Below are 25398 nucleotides of genomic sequence, written 5' to 3'. Positions count from 1 at the left end.
AGACTGCCCCAGTATAACAGTGCCAAAACCAGAGATTGTCAAGCTCTTACTCCCAGCAAAACAACTGGTGGCCCCAGTGACCATGAGATTGGAAACAAAAGAACTCAGCCACTAAGTGACACTACCACCCTTGCTTTCAAGCAAGCCCTGGAGAAAGATGAGTGGTTCCTGAGCCACAAGAACCTTTGCTCCATGTGGAAGGGGCTAGCCTGGGTAAGAGGGAAGTTGTATGTCCCTGCCAGTCGGAGACTAAAGACTATGCAAACTTGCCACGATTCGAAACTGGCGGGGCACTTTGGATTCGTAAAAACCCTGCACCTTTTAAAGAGACAGTTTTGGTGGCCATCCCTAAAGAAGGACTGAGAGCTATGTAGCTAGCTGCCCCATCTGTGCAGCAGCCAAAAGGAGGCAAGGCAAAACACCAGACCTCCTGCAAACAGTTGCTGATCCTTCAGCACCCTGGAGACAGATTTCTATGGATTTTATTGTAGAGTTGCCAGAAAGCATGGAAAATACAGTGATTTGGGTAGTGACTGACCTATTTTCAAAACAGGTCTACTTCATCCTATGCCAGAAGATCCCCACAACTAAGACCCTGACAAAGCTGTTCCTTCATCACATATATACTTACATAGGACCCCACATTTAATAATTTTCTGAATTTTCCAATTCACTTCAAAGTTCTGGAGAACCTTTTTTGACCTTTTGGGAACAGATCAGGGCCTGAGTTCTAGTCATCATCCTCAAACTAATGGGACAGAACGAACAGACTTGGTTCTAGAACAGTACTTGAGATGCTTTATTAACTATCAACAAGGTAACTGGACTGACCTCTTGCCTTTTGCTGAGGTTGCTTATAACCAGCACCGGCTTCACCCCTTTCATTGTTGCTACTGGGCAAGGCTTTAACCCAATGCCTGAGCTGCCAACCAATGAGTCTACCATTCTCTCATTAAAGGAATGGATTGACCAACTGAAAAATATCTGGTCAATCATTTGCAAAGATGAAACCAGAGCAGCCTACAAGGCACAAGCAGACAACAAAAGAGTGGAACCTAAACCATTCCACATTGGAGATCAAGTCTACCTATCTACTTGATATCTCCAGTTCCTACAACTCTCAAACAAGTTAGGCCCAAAATTTGTGGGATCTCCCCATCACATGCATCATAAACCTCATCACAGTAGAATTAGAGTTGCCAAAAGCTGTAAGACAAGTCAATCTTGTGTTTCATTGCAGCCTTCTAAAACCTGTCACCCATCATGGTAGAAGGTGAACAACATTTTGAAATTAAAGAGTTCCTTGATTCTCGTAAACACCATGGAACAACACAATACCTTATACCATAGAAAGACCTCCCCACATCCCAAAATGAGTGGGTTCACAAAAAACATATTACAGCCCCTAGACTGCTCAAACAATCCCATGCTCTTTACCCAGATAAACCTAATTAACTGTGTTATTTTGTTCTCTCCCCTTTGTTATTTTGCTCTGTTCCAGGTGGATTTCTCCTCCTTTTAGGAGGGCAGTATGTCAGGTCCCTATAGATCCCTTTTGGGATTCTGCTATTCTGATGGGAGGGGGAATCTTTGGAGCTCTCTTGTGATTTACTTAGCTTAGCTTTGTTTACTTTCTTTCTGCTTTAATGTACCTTCCTGGGGAATGGAAGGGGGGGAGGGATGTGCCTAGGGCCATCTGTTTTATCTCTGCTCTGGAGACCCAAGGGTATCAAGCCTGGGAAGCTCGGGAAGATGCCTGGAAATGAGATTGTATCACCTTTGCCACCCACAATGCCTTTGCACCTCTGGATTGGTTCCTATAGACTGGGCAGTTGGGAAGGGGTTTTGAACAATGGGATGTAACCTAACATTTTCAAATGGGAACTTCAGATCCTGCCTGCTTTTTCTGCTTTCACTATCTCACAATAAAAGTTCCTTTTGAAATGCTGCCAGTTTCAACAGTTCTGCTTTCTTGAGGGAACCAGCTGAGGCAGGGCCTTATACAACTATTGATTGGATTAATTATCCTTTCCCTCTTAGTTCCAAATATTTTGGATTATTGATTTTTCCAGGTGTTATTACTATAAAATACACAATAAAGAAATAAACTGGCCCTAACACATCTGCTTTTTGGGAAACAGGAGATGGAAAAGAAAAGAGTGGCAATTATTGGAGCTGGCCCCAGTGGACTTTGTAACATCAAATGCTGCTTGGAAGAAGGTCTGGATCCTGTGTGCTTTGAAAGTAGTGATGATATTGGGGGACTCTGGAGGTTCAAGGTAAGTGCAAATGCTCCATAACTGCTATGTATTGGAGTTACAGCGTATAGAACGCAGATCGACTGATACCACCAGGTGGCACTGTAACGCAACTGCCGCAGGCTGGGTTAGTTTCGGCGGGGAAGTCCAGTTTGAATTGATTGGCTGGCAGCACACCTGGCCAGGTATAAAAAGGGCACAGGTAACCCTATTCCCCTGTTGAATCTACCTCCTAATAAAGAGCTGAACTACCTGCCTAGCGTCAACTGTTTCCTGAACCCACAACATTGCACTGGCGACAAGGATGGGATCCTGCTTCAAAAAGAGCTGAAATCACGAAGGGACAGCATCGTTCGCTGGGTGGAAAGAGGCATTTTTTCACCTCTCTCCCTTCTACATCAATCGGCTAGCCACTGCGCTAGAGGTCTACACGAAGCAGGACCTGCAGGATCAGACGCAGCATGGCACAGATCAGCCAGATCCAGCCTTTCGACCCCAGGTGCCCCGAGCATTGGGAATCACACCTGAGCCAGGTCGAATTTTACCTACGGGTAAATTGGATCATGGAGGATGGTATGAAGGTCGCGGCTCTAATGTTCACAAGTGGCCCCGCTGTTCACGATCTGGCCGTTGGCTTGTGTGCACCGACAGTCATTGGAGCCGTTACATACAACGACCTCATGGAAAAGCTGAACAGACACTTCAACTGGAAAATGTCTGAGCTGACCTGGCGATTCCATTTCAAAAAAAGGGAGCAGCGGCCAGGCGAATCAGCGGCAGATTTCATAGCAGGCATGCGACAGGCTGCCCACCTCTGCAAATTCACAAATCTAGACGAGAGGCTTCGCGACCCGATCATCTTTGGCCTCCGCGACAAATGGTTGCGGCAGAAGCTTTGTGCCAGGCCGAACCTGACCTTCCAGGAGGTCCAGGACAAGGTCTTAGCCAGAGACATGGACGACGGAGTGGACCCAAGCAACCCCTGACCTAGCAGCATAGGAGAGGGCATGCACCACTCGAACGCTGCGTACGGCATGAGCGGGCTCACGGATGAGTCCACCGACATCAACGCAGTTCACCAGAAACCAAGTTCCACAACAACGGTCAGGGCAAAACAACAGCAAGGGAACCCAGAAGAGGCCAACGACACCAATGATGCAACGCAAGTGCTCCAGCTGCGGATGCAGTGCAGCCCAGCCCAAGTGTGCAGGCTGTGGGGGAAATCACACCAGAGTGGCCTGCAAATTCTGCATGGCCAAGTGTCGGGCCTGCGGAAAAGCAGGCCACATTGCCACAGTCTGCCGGAATCGCTCCAGAGACGGCCTACATGAGATCCAGTCCAAGGACAAAGCATTATCAGGTACTGGGCACCCCAACATTCTGCCATAGACTATTTTAAAATTTGTAACACCAGGGTTCACCGGTTACTCGTCCCCAAAATTAAACTGGACATCCGTCTGCAGGGGATTCCCTGCCAGATGGAACCGGACTCTGGTTCAGTGATCTCAGTGATTTCACATGAGACTTTTAAACACGTGTGCAACCAGAACCAAAGGTGGGTCAAATTGAGGCCCTCCAATATCAAATTGACCGATTTTCAACACACCTCAGTTAAAATCAAGCGGGAGGCCACATTGTCCGTGGGGTTCAGGGGGGTTCCACGGGCATTTGGATGTCCTTGTGGTTGAAGGCCAGAGGACTAGTTTAGTGGCGTTGGATTGGTTCAAGGCCCTGGGCATCGATATCTCAGGAATTCACAAAACCCAGGCCAACAGCATCAAAGCTGTCTGCAAAATGTTTGCAGATGTGTTCGATGACCGATTAGGAAAATACACGGAGCCACCCATTTCGTTTAAATTAGACCCCAACGTTAGGCCAATTAGATTAAAGCCCCGGAGAGTTCCCTTCGCTCTCAAGCCAAAGATTGAGAGCGAACTGGATAAATTAGTGGAACAAGGGGTATTAGAGCCTGTAGAGGGGGGAGAGTGGGAAACCCCAATAGTTACCCCCCTCAAATCAAATGCGGAGGTTAGAATTTGTGCAGATTTTAAGTGCACGATTAATCGAGCACTTAATCCGCATGCTTACCCAGTTCCAACTGTCAGCCACGTTCTTGCTGCCCTCCAAGGCAGCGCCATTTTCGCTAAGCTTGATTTGGCGCAGGTGACAGCTGATGCGCAAACTATTGTAACTCACAGAGGAGCTTTTAGGGTCAACTGATTGCAATTCGGTGTGACTGTGGCTCCAGGAATTTTTCAGGAAATAATGGAGAGAACTCTGAAGGGAATCCCAGGAGTGTGTCTATGATGATGTCCTCATCGCTGGAGACACGGAAGAGGTATTAGCTGACAGATTGCAGGCAGTGTTAGGAAGATTTCATGCTGCAGGACTTAAATTAAAAAAGGACAAATGCAGCATAGGTGTTAAGGCCACAGAATTCCTGGGATTCAGGATTGATGCCAAGGGCATCCACCATGCAGACTCAAAGGTAAGGGCCATCAAGATGGCCCCCACCCCCAAGAATAAGGCAGAGCTGCAGGCGTTCCTGGGACTACTGAATTTCTATCATTCATTTCTCCCAAACAAAGTAGCAATTGCTGAGCCACTTCAGACTGCTGGACAAGCAGGCAATGTGGAGGTGGAACCAGAGTCATGACAGGAGTTTCAGGAATTTTAAAAAAATACTGTCAAGTGAGTCCATCGTGACTCACTTTATAGAATCTAAACCCATTTGCATCGCATGTGATGCGTCCCCATATAGAGTGGGTGCAGTCCTGAGTCACTTGGAGGGGGACGGGACCCAAAGACCCATCGCCTATTACTCCAGGACACTGTCAGGAGTGGAAAGGAATTATGCTCAAATAGATAAGGAGGCCCTGGCAATAGTGGCGGGAGTAAAAAAGTTTCACGATTATCTGTATGGCCAGGAATTCACCATATTCACTGACCATAAGCCACTGCTGGGGTTGTTCACAATGGACAGGCAAACTCCTCAGATTCTATCCCCAAGGATGCTCAGGTGGTCCATTTTCCTATTGGCCTATAACTGTAAACTGGTATACAGGCCAGGGAGGGATATGGGTCATGCAGATGGATTAAGTAGGCTGCCACTAACTCAGGTGGAGCCGGACCCTGCACCGGCAGCTCAAATACTGGCCATCCAGGACCTGCCAGAATGCCCACTAAATGCTAAGGATATTGCTGCAGGAACTACTGCAGACAAAATCCTGAGCAGAGTGCAAACATGGGTAGAAACTGGGTGGCAAGGGAAAAGCCCAGGCCCAGAATTCCAGGCATATTTCACACGCAGGAATGAACTATCCACGCACAGGGGTTGTTTATTGTGGGGTAGTAGGGTAGTCATTCTGGAGAAGCTAAGGGACAGGGTCATACAATCACTACACAAAGGACACCCGGGAATAGTAAGGATGAAGGCCCTAGCGAGGAGCTACCTCTGATGGCCGGCTTTAGACAAGGCCATTGAGGAGCAGGTGAATAGGTGCTATGTCTGCCAAAGGTCCAGACCAGAGATGCCCCATGCATCTGTTCACAAGTGGGAGGCCACACACACACCATGGTCCCGCATCCATATTGATTACGTGGGGCCATTCCAGGGACAGTTGTTCTTAGTGGTAGTAGATAGTCATTCCAAATGGTTGGAGGTGGTCTCAGTATCTAGCATGACCACACCAAGGACAATCCAGGTGCTCAGGGGACTTTTCGCCACACATGGCCTCCTGGATGTGTTGGTATCGGATAATGGCCCTCAATTCACATCCGCTGAATTCCAGGTTTTTATGAGGAGCTATGCGATTAGACACGTCAAGTCAGCGCCCTTCCACCCAGCCACCAACAGATTGGCAGAACGCATGGTGTGCACAACAAAGGATGCATTGAAATGCATCATCAGCGGAGACTGGCACAAAAAGTTAGCTCAATTCCTACTAAACCAACACACCACACCTTGCATGGCTACAGGAAAGAGCCCAGTGGAACTTCGTTGGGGTAGAAGGCTTATCACTAAGCTGGACAGACTTCACCCTGACAGAGTGGCTGTGGAAAAGGAGCAAACCAACCCCCCGAGAGAACTTCACACTGGCGACCGTGTTTGGGCCAGGAATTATAGGTCTGGACATATATGGATCCCGGGGGTGGTGGTTGACTGGATGGGACCCTTGTCATACATTATTGGGGTGGAAGGGGGTCGACAGATCCAAAGACACATCGATCAGGTCAGGCGACGAGCTCCTGAAAGATCACCGTCCAGCAATGAACAAGTGGAACAGCCTTCAGTACCCACGAGCCTGTGGGACAACCAAACTGACACAGAGGAGGACCCGGACCTGCTGTCAGAAAAGCCTATTCAACCCAGCCAACAACTGACCCAAGGTGGTCACAATGAACCAGTTACAAGATCAGACACGGGGGCACTGGCCCAAGGAGTGCAATGTTGTAGGTTCAAGAAACAATTAAAAAAAAAAAAAAAAAAAAAAGAAACAGTGACTTCCGGTGGCTCCGCGGACGACGAAGGGAGCCTTCCCGGGCTGCCCGCGGCTCAGCTGTTGTTTTTTCGCCCGAAACAGCGCCGATCAGCTGTTCGGGCGAATCTGAAGCCCCCTCCTCGGGAGAAGAGGAGGGGGCGAGCTCCCAGGTAGGGGTAGAGTTCTCCAGGGCCGCCTGAGCTTATGGCTTGGGCGGCTGAAGGATTGAACTCCCCCGTAGCCTGGGCTGCTCCCAGCTGGCCGTCGCCTCTGCTCCTGTTCTTGGAGCAGAGCCAGCCGTCTGCGACCACCCCTGCCTGAAGGAATGACTATGATTTAAAGGAGCAGGCAGAGCGATACAAGAGGAAATGGTAAAGAGGATTATTATGTTTTACTCTCCAGCTTGATGGACTTTTTTGGATTACAAATTTGAAGTGAAAGTGCGTCATATTTGGTAAAAGATGGCGGCTAAACCACCCCCTAAAACTCTTCGGAGTGCTGGAACTTCTCCCGTGCAACAATCATTATTGCAGGCGCTGCAGCCTCCTGATGTATTGACATCAAAGGACTTACAAGATGCTCTTGAAAAACATACCCAGGTAATTTTGGAATCAATTAATATTAGATTTGCACAGATGGAGGAGAAATTGGAGAAATTGGAGGAGAGAATGGAGGAGAGGATGGAACAGAAGCTCAAAGCAATGAGGGTAGACATCTTGACTTCAGTGTGTAAAGTGGCTCAGTGTGTGGAAGAATTGGAGGAAAAGCTAGAAGACTTGACTCAAAAGAATGCTATATTAGAAACAAAAGTATTGGAGAATGAAAATAAAATGGAAAAGGAACTGTGTCTTGCTCAATATTTTCAGATGCAGTTTGCCATTAGAATTAGAGGCTTAAAGGAGAATACTAAGGAAGATCTAAAGCAGCTGGTTTCTGAGGCTTTTGAAATAGTGTTGAAACAGCCAGCATCTGAGATAAAAGGAGGCATGGACAAAGTGTTTCGTGTGAATTCATGGATTGCCAGACAGAGGAAGCTGCCTAGAGATGTGGTGGTATACTTTGCAAAAAGGGAAACTAGAGATGAAGTTATACAAGCTGCTTATGATACTAAAGTTATGATTGCTAATCAAGAAGTTTTGGTCTTAAAAGAAATTCCTCCAAAGATTCTAAGGAGAAGGAAGGATTTTACATTTCTTGTGCAAGAGCTCAAGCAGCGAGATATAAGGTTCAGATGGGAGATTCCAGTGGGGTTGATGGTGACGCACGAAGGTAAAAAGTACCGTTTGGTTACTGTGATGCAAGCGCGTGATTTCTACAATAATGTTTTAAATGCAACGCCATTAACACTTTTGGAAGCTGGAAAGGGATCTGGAGAAGGAGTGCATCAAGAGGCCGAAGATGGTCAGATAGAAGACAACGGTGTTGGAGGAGATCAAGATACAACCTCGTCGGATGAATCTATAAAACAGAGGGTGACGCGTGCTGCTGCAAAACGATCTAAGAAGAGAAAGTAGCAGGAATTGCAGAAGTCTTTGGAACTTTTACGATATAGTCAAGTAGTCAAGTAGGGGAGGGGGGAAAAGATTTGGGTGTAGACGCAATATATTTTTATATTTGGTGGTTTTGTGGAAAGGGTGAGCTTTTTTGGATTAAAGTTCAAGTTTTGTTTGCAATGGAGTTTACTTAGGATAAGTATAGGGTTGAGAAGGGTTTTTTTTTTTCTTTTCTTTTTTTTCCTTATGTTTAATACTATTAATACTATATATGTTTAATACTATTAAGGTTTGTTTCATTCTATATAAGCTAGAGAGTGTCCTTTTCTTATTCTAGTTTTTTTTTTTTATATATATATATTTAATATTGTTAAGGTTTGTTTTATCCTATATAAGCTAGAGAGTGATGGATTTTAGAATTTATAGTTGTTAGTATATGGTTGCTTAGGTTTGCTTTTTTTTTATATATATATATACCTTGTATTCAGCTCTGGGAAGTAGGGGGGGGGAGGGGGGAGGTAGGGGGGGGGAGGGAGGGGGGAGGAGGGGAGGTAGGGGGGGAGGAGGGAGGGGGAAGGGGGGTTTTTTAAAGGAAAATTGTATTTTAAAACTTTTCAATAAAAAAAAAAAAAAAAAAAAAAGAAACAGTCGACACTAGGCAGGTAGTTCAGCTCTTTATTAGGAGGTAGATTCAACAGGGGAATAGGGTTACCTGTGCCCTTTTTATACCTGGCCAGGTGTGCTGCCAGCCAATCAATTCAAACTGGACTTCCCCGCTGAAACTAACCCAGCCTGCGGCAGTCGTGTTACAGTGCCACCTGGTGGTATCTGTTGATCTATGTTCTATACGCTGTAACTCCAATACATAGCAATAACATTGAAGCTTTATTTCTGAGGAAATGGTGACAGTTCTCTCAACCTTCAGCCCTGTTTCATGAGCCACTTGGTCTACATTTTTCATAGTTAGAAATAGGGAGAATATATTTTTGCCTCAAAAAGCATCCTGAAGATTATAGAAATATGCATGTCAGAATGAAGAGAAGGAAAAGATGCAGCATAGATTCTGTGCAGCTAATTTTGTCAAAATTTACAGCTTTCCATGAAAACCATTATGGAGTGCAGCTTACAGAATAGGCAGACAATTTTCTGAGCATAAGACAGCTGGATACACAGGGCATTGTGAATTTAGGTTTATAGCTGTGTATGTCCTATTTCTGTGCTCCTATACTGATATTTAAACTTGGTACTTTTATTTGTGGGTATTAAACCATTAGAATCATCTCAAACACAGGAAATGAGCAGTAAAGTCTGAACTGAATTTCCAATGACTGGAGAAACAGGAATACATTTCAAATAATATATATAACAAAAATAGTATGCAACAAAAACTATTTTTTTTTATTTGTTGCAGGAGAATCCTGAGGAAGACCGGGCTAGTATTTACAAATCTGTGATCATCAACACCTCCAAAGAAATGATGTGCTTCAGTGACTTCCCCATCCCAGATGATTTTCCCAACTACATGCACAACTCAAAGATCATGGACTATTTCCGAACGTATGCCAAACACTTTGATCTTCTGAAATATATTCACTTCAAGGTAAGATGAACACTAGGCAAAACTCTGGAAGAGATTATTTGTGAGCATTTTTTTAAAAAAATGCATTACTGGGCAGGAGAGTAAATCATGCCAAACCTGATCTCCTTTTCTGATAGTGACAAACTGCAAATGCATTAACAAAGCATTGTGTCCTAATTAAGAGAAATCATTTGGCTGTTTATTTTACTTTGGCTACACTGCACCTAGAATATACTACATGTTTCTGGACACTGCATTGAAGGAAGGCACTGAAACAAGTGTTTACAATCATCATAGCATCCTCATGAATAAAATCCAGGCAGTATCCCAGGGTCATGTGATCATCATTTGTGACTTTCTGAGCTGGGTTCCAACAGGCAAAGTCAAGTGGGAAGCTGGATTCACTTAACAACTTAATGATTCATTTAACATCCATGGCAAAAAAGGTTGTAAAATCTGGCATAATTAATGTCTGCCTTGCTAGCAATGGAAATTCTGATCCCAGTTGTGGTCATAAGCTGAGAACTACCTGAAATTAGCATGTTTGGTGACAGCACAATTCTACCATGTTTCCATGAAAATAAGACCTGTTCTTATTTATTTTTTTGCCTCCAAAAGAGGCACCAGGCCTTATTTTTTGGGGGTGGGTGTCTTTTCCATTCACCTCCAGCACCGACCACCCTGCCCAGCTGGCCCACTTCTTCTGTGGCTGAAGGAGCAGCTTCATTCTGCCCCTGAAAATGGAGCTCTGGCCTGCATTTCATAGTCAAAGGCCTTTCCAGAAGGCCTCTGCAGCTGAGAACCGAGCTGTGGATTCAATCCATAGCTCAGTTCTTGGCTGCAGAGGCCTCGCAGAATGGGGACACCACAGAAAAAGTGGACCGGCGAGGAGAGGCCTGGCTGCAAGGTAAGTGGGTAAGGGGCGCGTGGGGCAGCTCCACCCCTCCACCCCTCCACCTCTACCCTAGCTTGATTTTTAGGCATGCACCTCGCCCCCAAACTAGGGCTTATTTTGGGGGTAGGTCTTACTTTTGGGGAAACACAATATGTTCACATATAGATGGGATTTTAGTGTTTTAGGAACTGATTTTAATCCTTCCACTTACACAACTGCAGAAATATCATAAATATCATATCATTGAGTTGGAAATGACCATTGAAGTCATCTAGACCAGTGCTTTTCAACCCATGGTATGCATACCACTGGTGGTACTTCGGGCCTGGCAGGTGGCATGTGTATGATGGGTTGAAAAGCACTGTAAAAAAAAGTGTAGCGGGGTTTCAGTGGGAGCAGCGCTGCACAGGCCTGTGGGAAAGTCAGCTGGACCTGTGGTGTTGCTAGGGCTCTGTTGCGTGCCCAGGATCAACACGGGGTCCAGCTGATTGGCACTTCCAGGAGAAAAGTGCAGCCTGGGGGAGAGGAGTCAGCTGGATTTGCACCAAAGAGAAAAGGAGGAGGAGGGGGAGAAAGAGGAGAGGATATAAAAGGAGGAGGTTTTGGCGGGAAAGGGGGAGAAAAAAAAGACAACAGAGAAAGAGAAGGGGTTATTAGGTTTTTGACACCTTGCTAGACGACTGGTGGTACTTGAATATTGCCATATCCTAAAAGTGATACAAGCTGTGAAAAAGTTGAAAAGCACTGATCTAGGCCATCCCATTGATCTGTTCAGGATCCACTAAGTATATCTTAAATGTTTTGCTCTCCAAACTCTTTCCCACATTAAAAATTATTGAAGAACCCAAAATAACTTTTATTTGTGTGGGTTATATTTATCCATTTTTACTGTATTAAAATGAGAAATAATGCATTTGTAGAATATTTATTGATTGAATAAATAAAATCAGGAAGTTCTGCTTAATGTCTAGACTGAACCACTTCCTTATCATTTTTTAATGCACTGATTCTTGTCATACCTTGGGATTAGGCATAGTTTTCATTCTAAATGTCTTCAGATTTCTCTCACAACCATTGTAGGAAGTTAGAGCGGTCACATACTGCTACTGAGTACAAGCAAAATAGGTGGTTCCTGTCTGTGTGTAACCTGCTTGCTTGCTTAGCCAAGGTGCATGGAAAATTCCAACCTAAATTGTATCTAAAGCACACCCACATCTTCATGTAAATCTCATGCAGGAGATCCAGAAATTTATTAGAGATTGTCTTTCTGAATATTTTGTTCAGTTATTAAAGTATGTAGGATGAAACTGATACATGCAGAGACCTGTTTTTCAGGTGCAGTAAAAGTGCTTTGTGCTGTGTCATTTCCAAACTGCAGGATATGTTTCCATCAGAAATACTGTAGTCTACTCTCCTTGGATTTTAGGACAAAAAATGTTGGGACCTATCTTTCTAACCCTTTAACCCAGACATGTCAAACACAAGGCCCAGGGCCCAGATCCGGCCCGCGAAGTGGTTTTATGCGGCCCGCGAAGCCATCCTGGAAACAGTGAGGGAACGGCCCCCACTGCCTTGGCCCTGGCCCAGAGACCCTCCTTCTGCCAGAGACCCTCAGATCTGTCCCACTCCTGCCCAGGCCCCCATAGGCACCCTTGATGCGAACCATGTAGAGCTGGCCATGCCCACCCAGTAGGCCATACGCACTCTAGCCACGCCCACCCAGTAGGCTACGCCCACCCAGGCCATACCCACCCGGCCCCCTGAGGGCAACCGCAATGCTGATGCAGCCCTCAATGAAATTGAGTTTGACACCCCTGCTTTAACCTATTTATTTAGCAGACTCCTTTTGAAAAAAAAAAGAGAGCATTTGATCCTAGGGTTTAATTTAGGGTTGCCTTTTTACTGGAAAGTAAATCCCCATTCCCATCTCTAATAAATCTTATTATATCTACAGCTTTCTAGAGCAGAGCTTTTCAACCTTTTCACAGATTGTACCACATTAAGGATATGGCAATATTCAAGTAACACCAGTTGCCTAGCAAGGTGTCCAAAACTTGATGACGAAAAAAAAGGAAAAAAGTGATAAAGTATAGGAAGTCCTTGACTTACAACAGTTTGCTTAGTGACTGTTGCAATGGCACTAAAAAGTGACATATGACCATTTTTCACACTTATGACTGTTGCAGCATCCCCAGGGTCACATGAATTACATTCAGCTACTTGGCAACTGATTCATATTTATGATGGTAACAATGTTTCAGGGTCATGTGATCCCCTTTTGTAAAGTCAATGAGGAAACCAGATTCACTTAACAACCATGTTACTAATTTAACAACTGCAGTAATTCATTTAACAAATGTGGCAAGAGAAGTTGTAAAATGGGACAAAACTTATTTAACAAATTTCTCACTTAGCAACATAAATTTTGGGTTCAATTGTGGTTGTAGGTTGAGGACTATCTGTACACCCACGTATCACATTTTTAATGGGAAACTTGTGCCTGTTTCTCTGACATTAATCTTTGCACTGTTCTATCCCTTTCTCTTCCTCTGCTTGTCTCAAAGAAGGCTTTCCTCTCTCTCTCTTTCTCCGTCCCCTTCTCTTTCCCCATTGTGTTTTTTTTCTCTCCCTTTCCCACCGAAACCTCCTCCTTTTATATCCTCTCCCAGTGGTGGGATTCAAATATGTGAACAACCGGTTCTCTGTGTGGATGCCGCTTCCGGAGGTCCGTTCTGGGCCTGGGCAACAAAAAATTAGCTACCAATTCTGCTGAACTGCTGCGAACTGGCCGAATCACACCACTCTCCTCTCCTCTCCTCTCCTCTCCTCTCCTCTCCTCTCCTCTCCTCTCCTCTCCTCTCCTCTCCTCTCCTCTCCTCTCCCCTTCTCTCCTCTCCTCTCCTCTCCTCTCCTCTCCTCTCCTCTCCCCTTCTCTCCTCTCCTCTCCTCTCCTCTCCTCTCCTCTCCTCTCCTCTCCTCTCCTCTCCTCTCCTCTCCTCTCCTCTCCCCTTCTCTTTGGTGCAACTCCAGCTGATTCCTCTGTCACAGGCTGCACTTTGTTCCTGGAAGCGCCAATCAGCTGGAGCCCCACATAGATCCTGGGTGCTCAGCAGAGCCCCGGCAACACCGCAGCTCCAGCTGACTTTCCTACAGACCTGTGCGGTGCTGCTGCCTCTTTAGCTCATCCCCTGCTACACTTTTTTTTATAGTTTTTTTTAACAGTGCTTTTCAAGTCGTATGCATACAACCTGCCAGGTGAAAGTTTTTTTCAGCAAAGAAATAACCATGTGTTGGTTTACTCTTTTCCTGACTTTGTGCTTTTAGACTAAAGTCTGCAGCATAACAAAACGCTCAGATTTCTCTACCAGCGGCCAGTGGGATGTTACCACAGAGTCAGATGGGAAGCAGGAATCATCGGTTTTTGATGCAGTTTTGGTCTGCACTGGTCACCACACCAATGCATATCTACCCCTGGACTCCTTCCCAGGTATGATTTGAAATATTAGGAGAATGACACTCCTTTTTCAAATACAGAGTTGCACCAAATGGAACAAGAGACCAGGATACCCTTGTCTCCAGGGAGGTCCAAATATACACAGGCGCTCTGCCTTGCTAGGCTTGAATAAGAGCTGTTTCGCACATCTAGTCCCCAACAGCCTCCAGTCATTGGGATAGGACATCCACAGCATCACTCAAATGGCCTGGAATAGAGATAGAAAGCTGGGTGTCCTGTTCCAGTCCCCCATGGGCATACATTTGAGGAGTTTAAGGACTTTATACTGAGGCAATATAATAACCCTAGTGTTATTCCCCAGGTGAGTATACTTGCATCCAATGCAAAATTCTATTGAGCTCAGTATTAGTCAGCTTAGGCACAAGTTCACTAAGTCCAAGAGCAAAGACACAAGTCCACAAATCCACAAAGACAAAGTCTGAAATCCAGGAACAGTAATGGTAATTAAGCCAAGGTTCAAGTCCAGAATCCAACAAGCAAGTCCAAGGTTCAAATATGTGAACAAATGAAGCAGAGGTCTGGAGTTAAGGAAACAGGAGTCACAAAGTTGGAGTATATGCTCAGTAGGAAAAGCAGGTGGCTGTTTCCAACATCACTTTGCTCCATGTGTCGGGGTAAGTAGGCATGCACCAATGTAACTCATTAGGAGGGGCAAGTAGCCTTGCTGACCTCCATTGTGCCTCCCTCCACTCAGTCCTGCATGTCCTGGGATCCAGTGGAGGAGGCACTTCCTCCTCGTCTCTGCTAAGCAGGGTGATCCTTCTCCACGACACACTTCTGACTGGGTCTCCAAGCTCCCCAATTGCAGTTGTTTCTCTCCCCTTTCCTCTTCAGTCAGGTTCTCATCAGGTTATAGCCCCAATGGCCTCCCAAGGTTCTTGGTCTTTTTCCTCTGGCCCGTTCAAACCTAGCACAGAGACCTCAGCATTTTCCCACTGCTCCTCCATGCCCCCCTTCAAAGTCCCTGGAGTCAGCTCTTCGTCTAAGCCAGTATCCAGGGAGATCATTACATTGGGTGTCTTCTGATGATATCTCATTCCATATTGATAGATCACCTCACCCAGGGGCATCTTGTAAATGTTAAATAGAGGGGGAGAAAAAACAGAATCCTAAGGTTTTCCACAAAGTAGGGGATGTCAGCTGGATCTCTCTTCCTCTATCCTCACTGACTGGAACCAGTCCTGGGAAAGGAGGAGAACCAGCATTGTACAATGCCACTCACCTCTAATTCTTAAAACTGGCCCAGAAGGCTACCTGATAAATAATATCAAGTGGGACTGAGAATTTAAGAAGAGCCAGGATGGATGCACTACCTCCACTCACCAGAGGTCGTGATATGTGTAATGTATTGGACCTTGTTTAACTTGAGTGTACCATGTGGGTTTGAATGAGGGAAGTCTGTTTAAGCAAGGAGCTGGCTAACGGTCACCAGCTCCTCAGACAGTCCGTCTCCAGGACTGCCATTGGTTAGCTCTAGGGCGGCAATAGGTTGCTTTAAACCTATTGGCCGCCGCCTAGAGGCCAGAGTATAAATAGCTACATTGCAGCCCTCTTTCCCAGTTCAGTTCCAGCCTTTCAATAAAAGCATGTTCCTGCCTGAACTCACTCGCCTCGTCTCTTGCTTCAAGAAAAGAACCCAATACACAACAATATTTATATAAGCATGATCAATGTGGTCTGCGTCCCAAACCCTGGTCTGAACACTGATTGAAATGGGTCTAGATAATCTGCCTCATCAAAGCTGCCATGTGACCATTCTCTCCACCACCTTCCCTAGAAAGGGGAGATTGGAAACCAGATTTTAGTTGTCTAGTCTAGCTGGGCCAAACAATGGTGTCAGAACTGGCATCATATCCTGAGCTGTGCATTTGCTAGTTGCCAGTCTCCCATAGACATGGGAAGAGGGAGCCAGATGGAAGTGGGGGAGTAACTACTCATTGTGCCTTCCAGAAACACCGTCTCAAGGTCAAAGCCCTGGGAATAGAATGCAACAGCTAACCAGCCAGCCTATCATTGAAGAAACAGTTACCAAAACAACCTATTCAAATATAATTGGACAATAAGGGACTATCAAGGGGGAGGAACTGGGGAGGAGGTGGACAGCGAAAGGTAACTGGGGAAATTTGGTACCTGACTTTTTAGTTCTGGTTTTGCTACACTGTAATCCTTTTGGCTTTTAGTAAAAGTATATCTTTCACTACAAATGGAGTCTAGGGTCTTTCTTTACTAAGGGACCAAGTTGGGGCAGGCCTCTGACAAATGGTCCTTTGAGAAGAGAGTGCACCACTTTTTCTTTAAGAGCTGGCAGGACCACTCTTACTCTTATGGAATTAACTGTAGCCCAGTGATGCTTTTGATGTAGGTTAAAGTGACAATTAGTTTGCCATTTCAATGGGTGACCAATGGGGCGAAGCAAACTAATATATTCCATGTGGATAACTGACATAGATCAAAATTAGACAGGTAACAAATATGCTTGTGTAGCATTTGCAGCCGTGCTCTTTTCCACTTCATAAAACAACAATGGCTATTGCATAAAATCATCTTCTCTTACAGGGAATCATGCTCTTTTGTTGTTGCTCTTCTTCTTCATTATACTGAGTAGTATACATGTATACCATGGATCTAAGGATTGACTAAGAGCATGTTAGGGGCAAATTAAATTGGAAATTACCTGCAGTAGTTTTCCAGAATTTTGAACACGTTTTCACCCATGTGGCCAAAAGAAAATATAAAGATCAGCAAATAATTAATGAATAAATTTAACCTCCATTTTGGGTTAACGTACTTCACATAAAATAATCAATCGACTGATTTATAATATGCTATTAAATCAGTGTGGATTTTAAGTGACCACTTTGACTGACTTTTTTCCCCCAGAATAAAATTCTTAACATAATTCTTCATCAGACAACTCACTTCCTGTCTCCTGCATTAAGAGGTTACTTAGTGAAGAATCACTTCTTGTGAGATGGTGGCCACAAATCAATTCATTATCATTACATGAAACAAATAGCTAACTCCATCCGAAGGCACCCTTTTTTGTTTTCCCCTTTAGAGAAGAAAAAGTCACAATCATACTGTAGATTTCTATCATCAGAAAGTTTCTTCAATTAGAATTGAAAGAATTATCTCTTGCTCAACCCCAGTAAAACAGCAAGACATCATTGCCACCAATTCCCTAGCACAGGATGGATTGAAAGACACAAGAATGCACAAAAAACCCCTCAGAGGCACACCCCCATGGATATGGGAAAAAAAGAGCAAGCTTTTTGCTGATTGACTGGTGCTCCCAATCTAGGATACAATTTGTGCTGTGCTCCTGAACTTATAATTTTTACCCTGACACAGTGGCCCCCATCCTTTTGGGCACCAGGGACCAATTCTGTGAATAGAGGTTTTTCCGTGGACCAGAAGGGGTGTAGTGCTGACTGCATCCCACAGATGGGGTTTTGCTTGTTTGTGTGGCCCAGTTTCTGGCATGTCCGTGCCGGTCCACAGATCGGGGGGTTGGAGATCCCTGCCCTAACAGAAAAATGCATATAAGCCCAGTGTGAAAACAGCCATACACACGCAACTTGAACAATGTTACTCTTTGTTACAGGGATCACCACTTTCAAGGGCTGCTACTTACACAGCCGTGATTACAAGAGTCCTGATGCATTTACAGGAAAAAGAGTCATTGTGATTGGTATTGGGAACTCAGGAGTGGACCTTGCGGTGGAGATAAGCCACACAGCACAACAGGTTTTGAACTACATGTCTTGCTTTTTATTACTGAAGGTCAAGGAATTAGGACCCTATTCTGAAAATTGTGAATGTACACTGATTTTGTGAAATCTCTCTTTTTTAAAAATAATAATAATAATGTTTTATTATTTTTTTAACATAATCATCTTAATATTAGGTAAACAGTGTGTTGTCTGGGTTTACATTTAAGAAACATTCACTAACAGTTGATTTCTATAATCTATAATCCACATAATAACTTTACTTGATTTCCTCTTTTTCCCATAATGTTCTCTTTTACCAACCTTAAGTTAATACAGTTCTTGTTGTTTTAATGAATAATGATTGAATATAAAAGTTTTCTAATATTTCTACAGATAATAATCACATCAATATAATATTTCTTTTCTATCTACGTTGTTATTCTGGTTGCCTATCATAGATCCTGCTTACAGTTCTTGTTTACATTTGTTTTTCCCACAATGTTCAAAACATTCTTACTGGTTAAGATTTTCTCAAAGTTAATTACATTTAAATATTTAAGTCTATTTTTTCTCATGTAGGCCAACCCAATACTTTTACCCTTCTTAAGGAATAAATAAGACTAAAAAAAGAAAAAAGAATAAGAATAAAAAAATAAAAAGATAGTATGCTACTTAAAATCTCTATTTCCTATAAGCTAATACATATTTATTTCCAAAAAAAAATTCATTCTTTTTTTACCATAATTAAAAGTATATTTAATCTTTAAATATTCCATTTAATAAATCTAGTCATCTAGTCTTTTAACTCTTATTCAAAACACTTTTTTAATCTATTGTAATTTTCTTAAAGTCACTCAACTTTAGCTATCTAAAACATTTCCTTTATATAAGACATTCCAACTCTGTTATATTACTCATATCAAAAAAGAAAAGAAAAAAGAAAAAGAAAGTACTATGTTACTTAAGGGGCTCTTCCCTCTTAACGTTAAATTCACATCCAAAAATTTTCTATTTCTTTAACCATATTTGAACAGGTGTTTCTTTTTAAAATATTCTCTCTGATAGGCCCCATCGTCTATTTTCTTAATTTTCACTTCAGCCTTTTTTTTGCCAAGCATCTTTCTTAATCAATATGTTCTGCTGAGTGAAAGAATTTTTCCACATTCTTGTAGGTGTTACTATAGATATAAAAGGTAAGTCAAGTACAATATCTTTGTGAGAGGCATTTGCCCATTCAATGTTGTTGAAAATCTTTTTCTTTCTTTTTCTGCTTCTCTTATCATTTTTTGACTCTCCGGTTCTAGTGTTTTTCCTGGCAACTCTGCAGTCCATTTTATCCAATCTTTTTTCTTATCCTCAATTTTTTTTTGTGGTGTTAAAGTATAAGTTGTCTTTTCCAAATCCAGTATTTCTTGTAATTTTTCCCCACTTGGGTTAAATCATACTTCTTTGTTTTGTTAGGTTCCATCTTTAAGTCTGTATCTTCAAATTTGTATTCATTTGTCTGTTTTATCTGTTCCTTCTCTGTTGTTGTTTCCTGAGATTTTTGTTGTTGTTGTTGTAAAGTTAAATTGGAGATGAATTGGTTTATATTTCCAAAGTTATTCTGGATATCTTTGTGGTTTGAAATCATTGTTATTTGAATTAGTCGCAACATATCATATGTCTCCTCTTGAAAAGGTTTTTTTCTTGATAGGTTCTTTCTTTAAATCTCTGATTTTCCATGATGACCAAGAATCCAATTTTTCTTTTCTCTGCAAATAGCTTTGGGGTCAGAGTTAGATACTTGTAATCCAGAAAGTTCAAAAAAGTTTTTTTTTGTTCCCTGAAGTTTGTAAGTTTCACTCTGTCTGCAGCCCAGATTGTTTTCTTTTTTGTCACAGCTGTTCTCTATTGTTAGAGCTTTGAAGGTCACAAGTAGAGATTAGCTTTTTCCAGATTTTGCCAAGTCCTGCATGAAAGCCATAGCTGTCGTAGTCTTCATCCACCACTAGATGTCAGCACTGGTTTACTTTTCAAATTTTCAAAATGAACAAATTGCCTTTAAAATGAGAATCTTAACCATTCAGTAACTTCAAACTTATCCAAATTTAGGTTTTATAGTCATTTCATTTCATTTCAATATGTTTTGGTCCTCCATAAAAGGTTTAATTCACCACCTCCATTAGTAAAAGGGTGAGGCAAAAATCCCTCTCCATCACTTTCTGAGGTTTTTTGCTTCTTGGGATTTTTTTTTCCCTCAGGAAAGTTGATAAGTAGGATAGAGAAAATCAATGTTCTTACCAGTTTCAAACGCGCTGTTTACAATCAGCTTTAAATAGTACTTTTGACTTCAGTTGCTTGCAGCTTAGGCTAGACCACGGGTCGGCAACCCATGGCTCTGGAGCCGCATGCAGCTCTTTCAGCCTTCAGCAACTCCCAGTCCTCTTCTGCCATTTGCACAGAGAGAGAGACAGAGACAGAGAGAGGCACTTGTGCTTCCCTTCTCTCTCTCTCTGCATGCGGACTTGCCCCCTTGCAGGGCTCCTGATTGGCCCTGCAGCCTGGTGCCCCATGCCCTGGGAGAAGCACAGCCAGGTAGTCCCTTTCCCAGGCTGGCCCATCCGAGGTGCATGTGGCTGGTGAGCCGTGCAGGGCAGCCCTGGGATCCCCCCTGGGAGCAGCCCACCAGAGCCTGTGCTGAGTGGGCCAGCCCTCCCACAAGCCGCAGCCCTGAGGGAACACAGCCCCTGAGATCCCCAGCTGGTGCTACTGTTGACCCTGCTGGCCGGGAAGGTGCACCAGAGTCCCAGCTGCCAGGAAGGAAGAGGGAGACACAGCAAAGGGCAGGAGATGAGAGCCAATTTAAAGCCAGGCCAATCAGCTTTTTGGAGAAGAATGTGAGGTGAGCAGAAGATTGGGGGGGGGAGCGAGAGAGAGACAAAGAGAGAGAGAAGGGAAGTGCAAGTGCCTTTCTCTGTCTCTGTCTCTCTCTCACACACACACACTCACAAACACAACACACATACACAATGAGTGGGGGAAGAGGACTGGCAGACCAAGGACAGAAAGAGAGAGAGGGAGAAAGAGAGAGAGAGGGGGAGGGAGGGAGGGAGGGAGGGAGAGAGAGAGAGAGAGAGAGAGAGAGAGAGAGAGAGAGAGAGAGAGAGAGAGAGAGAGAGAGAGAGAGAGAGAGAGAGAGAGAGAGAGAGAGAGAGAGATAAAAAATTGAATATATGTGGTTGTCCTTACTGGATTTTTAGTAAAGAAGGTTTAATGAAATATTTTGATGGGTTTTTTTTTTAAAATTAAGAGGTGAGGCAAATATAATTATCCAGCAAAATGTTGGAAGGGTTATAAATAGAAAGGGACATTCCTCCATTTTGATGGACAAATGAAAAATAATGAAATTTTGGGGACAATGTTTTTGATAAATGTTATAATTCAAGAATTAATTAAATGTTCACTAAAATTAGGATTATTACATATAATTCAGTGGAGAGTCTATGGGACTAAACAGTCAAAAAGTACATTTTTACTCTGGCTTGGCACTTCTGGTTTCTGTCAAGGCTGTCTCTCCCTCCCACAGTTTGTCTTCACGTTCCCATGCCCCAACTTTATTACTCTAAATTCCTTTCTCCCCCTTCTTCCTTCCATTTTATGGCAGGAGGCCAGCAAAGCATAGAAGCTGAAGATAGCAGATCTGACTTCTACATAATATTGAAGAAATGATGAAATAGAATCATTAAACAAAGAGTGCAAAAGGAGGGACAAAATGAAATGTGAATGACAAATATTAAAATAATTTCAATTATTTTAAATAATTAAATAAAACTATTGAATTGTCCTGCGCTGAGTTGTTCCATGGTGAAGTGTCCACAGTGAAGTGTACATAGCAAGTTGGCCATAGTGAGCTCACCACGGTGAATTGGCCATGATGAATTGGCAGTGGTGAGTTGGCCCCGGCAAGTTGGCCATGGTGAGTTGTCCCATTCCAGTACTGAAAATACATCCAGATTCCCATTGGATACCCTAAATTCGGAATAGCATCTATCCCTCCCCCTTTCTTCCTTACCCTCCCTCCCACTTTTTGGTTCAGTGGAAGAAAAATTTGATGTGGATTTTTAGTGTATGTGATGTAAACGAGATTCATTAGAAAATCTATCAAGACACTGAAGGGTAAAAAGCAGGAAATATAAATGTACATATTTCTTTAGTGGGGAATGTGCAGCTGATGTGGCAATCATCAGACATAACTAGCAAAGAGACAGAAAAACAATAAAAGTAACCCAAACTTGCATTATCTTCAATTAGATCATCTTTGTATTCTTGATTAGAATTAAATATTGTAAAACTGAAAATAAAACAGGAAAAGTATTGGAAATCATTTCTACAACAATTTATCCAGGGTCAAAGAATACTCTCTTTTCCATCTCTACCGTGTTTCCCCCCAAAATATGACCTATTCTGAAAATAAGCCCTAGCATGGTTTTTGGGGGTGGGCCTACCCCAAAAATAAGCCCAAGCTACAGTAAGATCATCAGGCAGATGGGGGCATGGCCAGCTGACATTGCTTGTGTCAGGAGCACCTGTGTGTATGGGGGGGGAGGAATATTTCTTCATACCCCCCCTCACCTTCTTTTCTCCTTGAGCAAATGCAGCATGGCCAGCTGAGGTTGCTTGTGTCAGGAGCACCTGTGTGTGTGTGTGTGTGTGTGTGTGTGTGTGAGGAATATTTCTTCATACCCTCCCTCACCTTCTTTTCTCCTTGAGCAATTGCAGCATGGCCAGCTGATGTTGCTTGGGTCAGGAGCACCTGTGTGTGTGTGTGTGTGTGTGTGAGGAATATTTCTTCATACCCCCCCCCTCACCTTCTTTTCTCCTTGAGCAATTGCCGCATGGCTCTTTAAGGGACTGCAGAAGGGGCTGAAAGGGAAGAAAGCGCCTCCTCAGCTGTCCGTTCTTCCCTGGATCAATTTCAGAAGCTGCTGCGCTGCCGCCTGGCTGGCCCCAAGGCTGGGCTGCTGGGCCTGCTGCACCTGCTGCTGCTCTGAGCCAATGGCACCCACACTAGGCTGCTCTTCTGCCAGGCCGATGGGCTGCGGTAGGAACAACTCCTTGCACTGGCCATGCAGCTGCTGCACAATCTGCTGCTGCCCTGCCTGACCTTGGCTCTGGTCACCACTCATGGCACCTGTGGGCCAAGCTCTTGGTGCATGCTGATCTCCACCCTCACTGCCTGCTGGCCCTTCTGGTCCTGGGACACTTATCAGGTGTGGTGAGTGCCAACTGGCTGCCCGTGTTGCTTCTGGCCTTCTGGGGGCTTTTCGCCCTCTTGGCCGCACTGCTCTGAGCCACCCTGCCAGGCACTGGGCAAGTCGACCCAGATCTACCATACAATCTCCAGAGCACCTCCCCCACTATCAGCCTGCCAGGGCCCCCTCGCCAGTGACTGCTGGTGGAACCACGCCATCTGCACCTCTGCCTTTGGGCTGCTGAGCCTGGATGCTGAGCTGGAGATCTTGCACCACCCCCACCCCCATATGCCCTTGCTTCTCCCAAGTGTTTCTTCACTAACCTAATTTCCAGCTTCATCTCATTTCTCCATTGCATTTCTCTGCCATCGCATGCAGGGAAAGAAAACAAATTTGTGGGACTAAAGAAAAAAAAGTCCAGTCAGACCTTCCAACTTCTCCCCCAAAAAATTAGATCTCACAAAGTTGGAAGGTCTGGTTGAACTTTTTTTTTAGTCCCACAAACTTTTTTTTGTTTCCCTGCATGCCGCGGCCGATAAGTGTTCCAGAGGCAGCAGGGGCAGCAGGCAGGGCAGGCGGAGGCCAGGGCGCACCAAGGGGTTGGTTCGTTGCGGCTGCAGGCAAGCAGACTGTGGGATGGAGAGGGCAAGGCTGGTGTAGCAGCGCTCCCACTCCCATCAGTCCCCACACTCTCTGCCTCCTGTACATGAAAAAAATAAGACATCCCCCAATAATAAGACACAGTGCCACTTTTGGAGGCCGAAAAAAAAATAAGGCCAGCTCTTATTTTGGGGGAAACACGGTGTTCACTTTATGTACATAGGCATCTAGCAAATACTTTAATAATGATTTGGGGAATGGCAAAAAAATGCTAGCAAGAAAAAAAACTGTTAGTGGATTTATTAGTTTAAGATACTGTCTTTCTCTATGTTGTTCAGGTTTTCCTCAGCACTCGCCGAGGAGCATGGATATTAGGCCGTGTTGGTGATAAAGGCTATCCACTTGACACTGTATTAAGTAGTCGAGCTCATTTATTCCTGAAGCAATGTTTTCCCTTGTCCATGGTTGAACAATTTATACAGAACAAATTAAATAGCAGATTCGATCATTCTCATTATGGCTTGAAACCTAAACACAGGTATTCTACAGTAATATGCTATTTTACCTTCTTAATTCAAAAAAAAAGTGTGTCTCACATTTCTTTCAACATATAGATCAAGATGCTGTACATTGATGCCAACTAAATACCAACCAGTCCATTATTTAGCCTTAGTTAAATAGGTGGCTACAATATCTGTCATAAATTCTTGGATACTAGCTACCTCTTCTGTTTACACAGGATATGTTAGAGCTGGGAATCAGTTTTTCTTTCTTCACTACCAACTCTGAGGTTGACTTTTTCTGAGGCCAGGAATGTCCAAATAGGTATGATGCTCAGCAGCTATGGGCAAAGAATGGCTCCTTAGATTTTTGAGAAAACTTTATTTATTAGGGCGCCTATTTGCTCAATGCTTTGTCACTGAGCATGAACCCTCAATAACCCACATTCTCTGTGGTGGTGTAAAGAGTAAAGCGATATTGCTTAAGCCCAGACTAGGAGGAAAGGCTACAAAAATATCTCAGACAGGCATTTCCTCTAATGTATAAAAGAGGGGGTTTGGTATAGTGGTTAAAGCTGGAAACTGGGAGTCTGTGAATTCTAGTCCACCTTAAGGTAAATGCAGCTCGGTAACTTAGGACCAGTTACTTTTTTCTCCTGTGTAGAAAGGAAGTGAGGGCAAACCGTTTTTTAAAGAAATCTTGCCAAGGAAAATGCAGGGACTTGTCCAGGCAGTCTCCATGGGGTAGATAGGATTGAATGGAAGAATTAAAATGTAAAAGAGAGAGGAGAGGAAGCATATTTATAAAAATAGATTTAGGCCTACATGGCAATTGTTTTTTGGTCTGGTCTACCTTGTAGGGCTGAGAAGTGCTGCTTTCAGTTTGCCTAATCCAAGTCATCAGGGCCTCAGCTACCTAACAGTTCTGGACTGGACTGCAAACCTCTGAAAGAAGCCCGGAGCTCTTGCTTGCCCTGAAATAACTGGATCCTAATATTTGGATAAATTCTCTGATAAAAACCCATCTTTTTGGAACCCAGAGTCGGAAGCAGAATTTCAGATACAGTTTTCTCATCCCTTGCAATTATTTGAAGTAGCAGCGCAAAGAAGAAACCAATTCCCTTTTTTGTG

General features: G+C 43.9%; 1 protein-coding gene across 1 annotated transcript in view; it reads left to right on the top strand.

Moving 5' to 3' along the window:
- The window catches only part of LOC308666831 (flavin-containing monooxygenase 5-like), a 62340-nt gene that overhangs the window by 19846 nt on the left and 17096 nt on the right, over nt 1-25398 (top strand). The window contains exons 2-6 of the mRNA XM_081325788.1: nt 2142-2279; nt 9644-9832; nt 14031-14193; nt 17825-17967; nt 24106-24305. Of these exons, the coding sequence (XP_081181914.1) occupies nt 2145-2279; nt 9644-9832; nt 14031-14193; nt 17825-17967; nt 24106-24305 (830 nt within the window). The 5' untranslated portion in view covers nt 2142-2144. The remainder of the gene's footprint in view (nt 1-2141; nt 2280-9643; nt 9833-14030; nt 14194-17824; nt 17968-24105; nt 24306-25398) is intronic.

Source organism: Vipera berus (assembly GCF_964194415.1).
Source record: "Vipera berus genome assembly, chromosome: 3".
Lineage (NCBI taxonomy): Eukaryota > Metazoa > Chordata > Lepidosauria > Squamata > Viperidae > Vipera > Vipera berus.
This window is presented reverse-complemented; position numbering and strand designations above follow the sequence as displayed.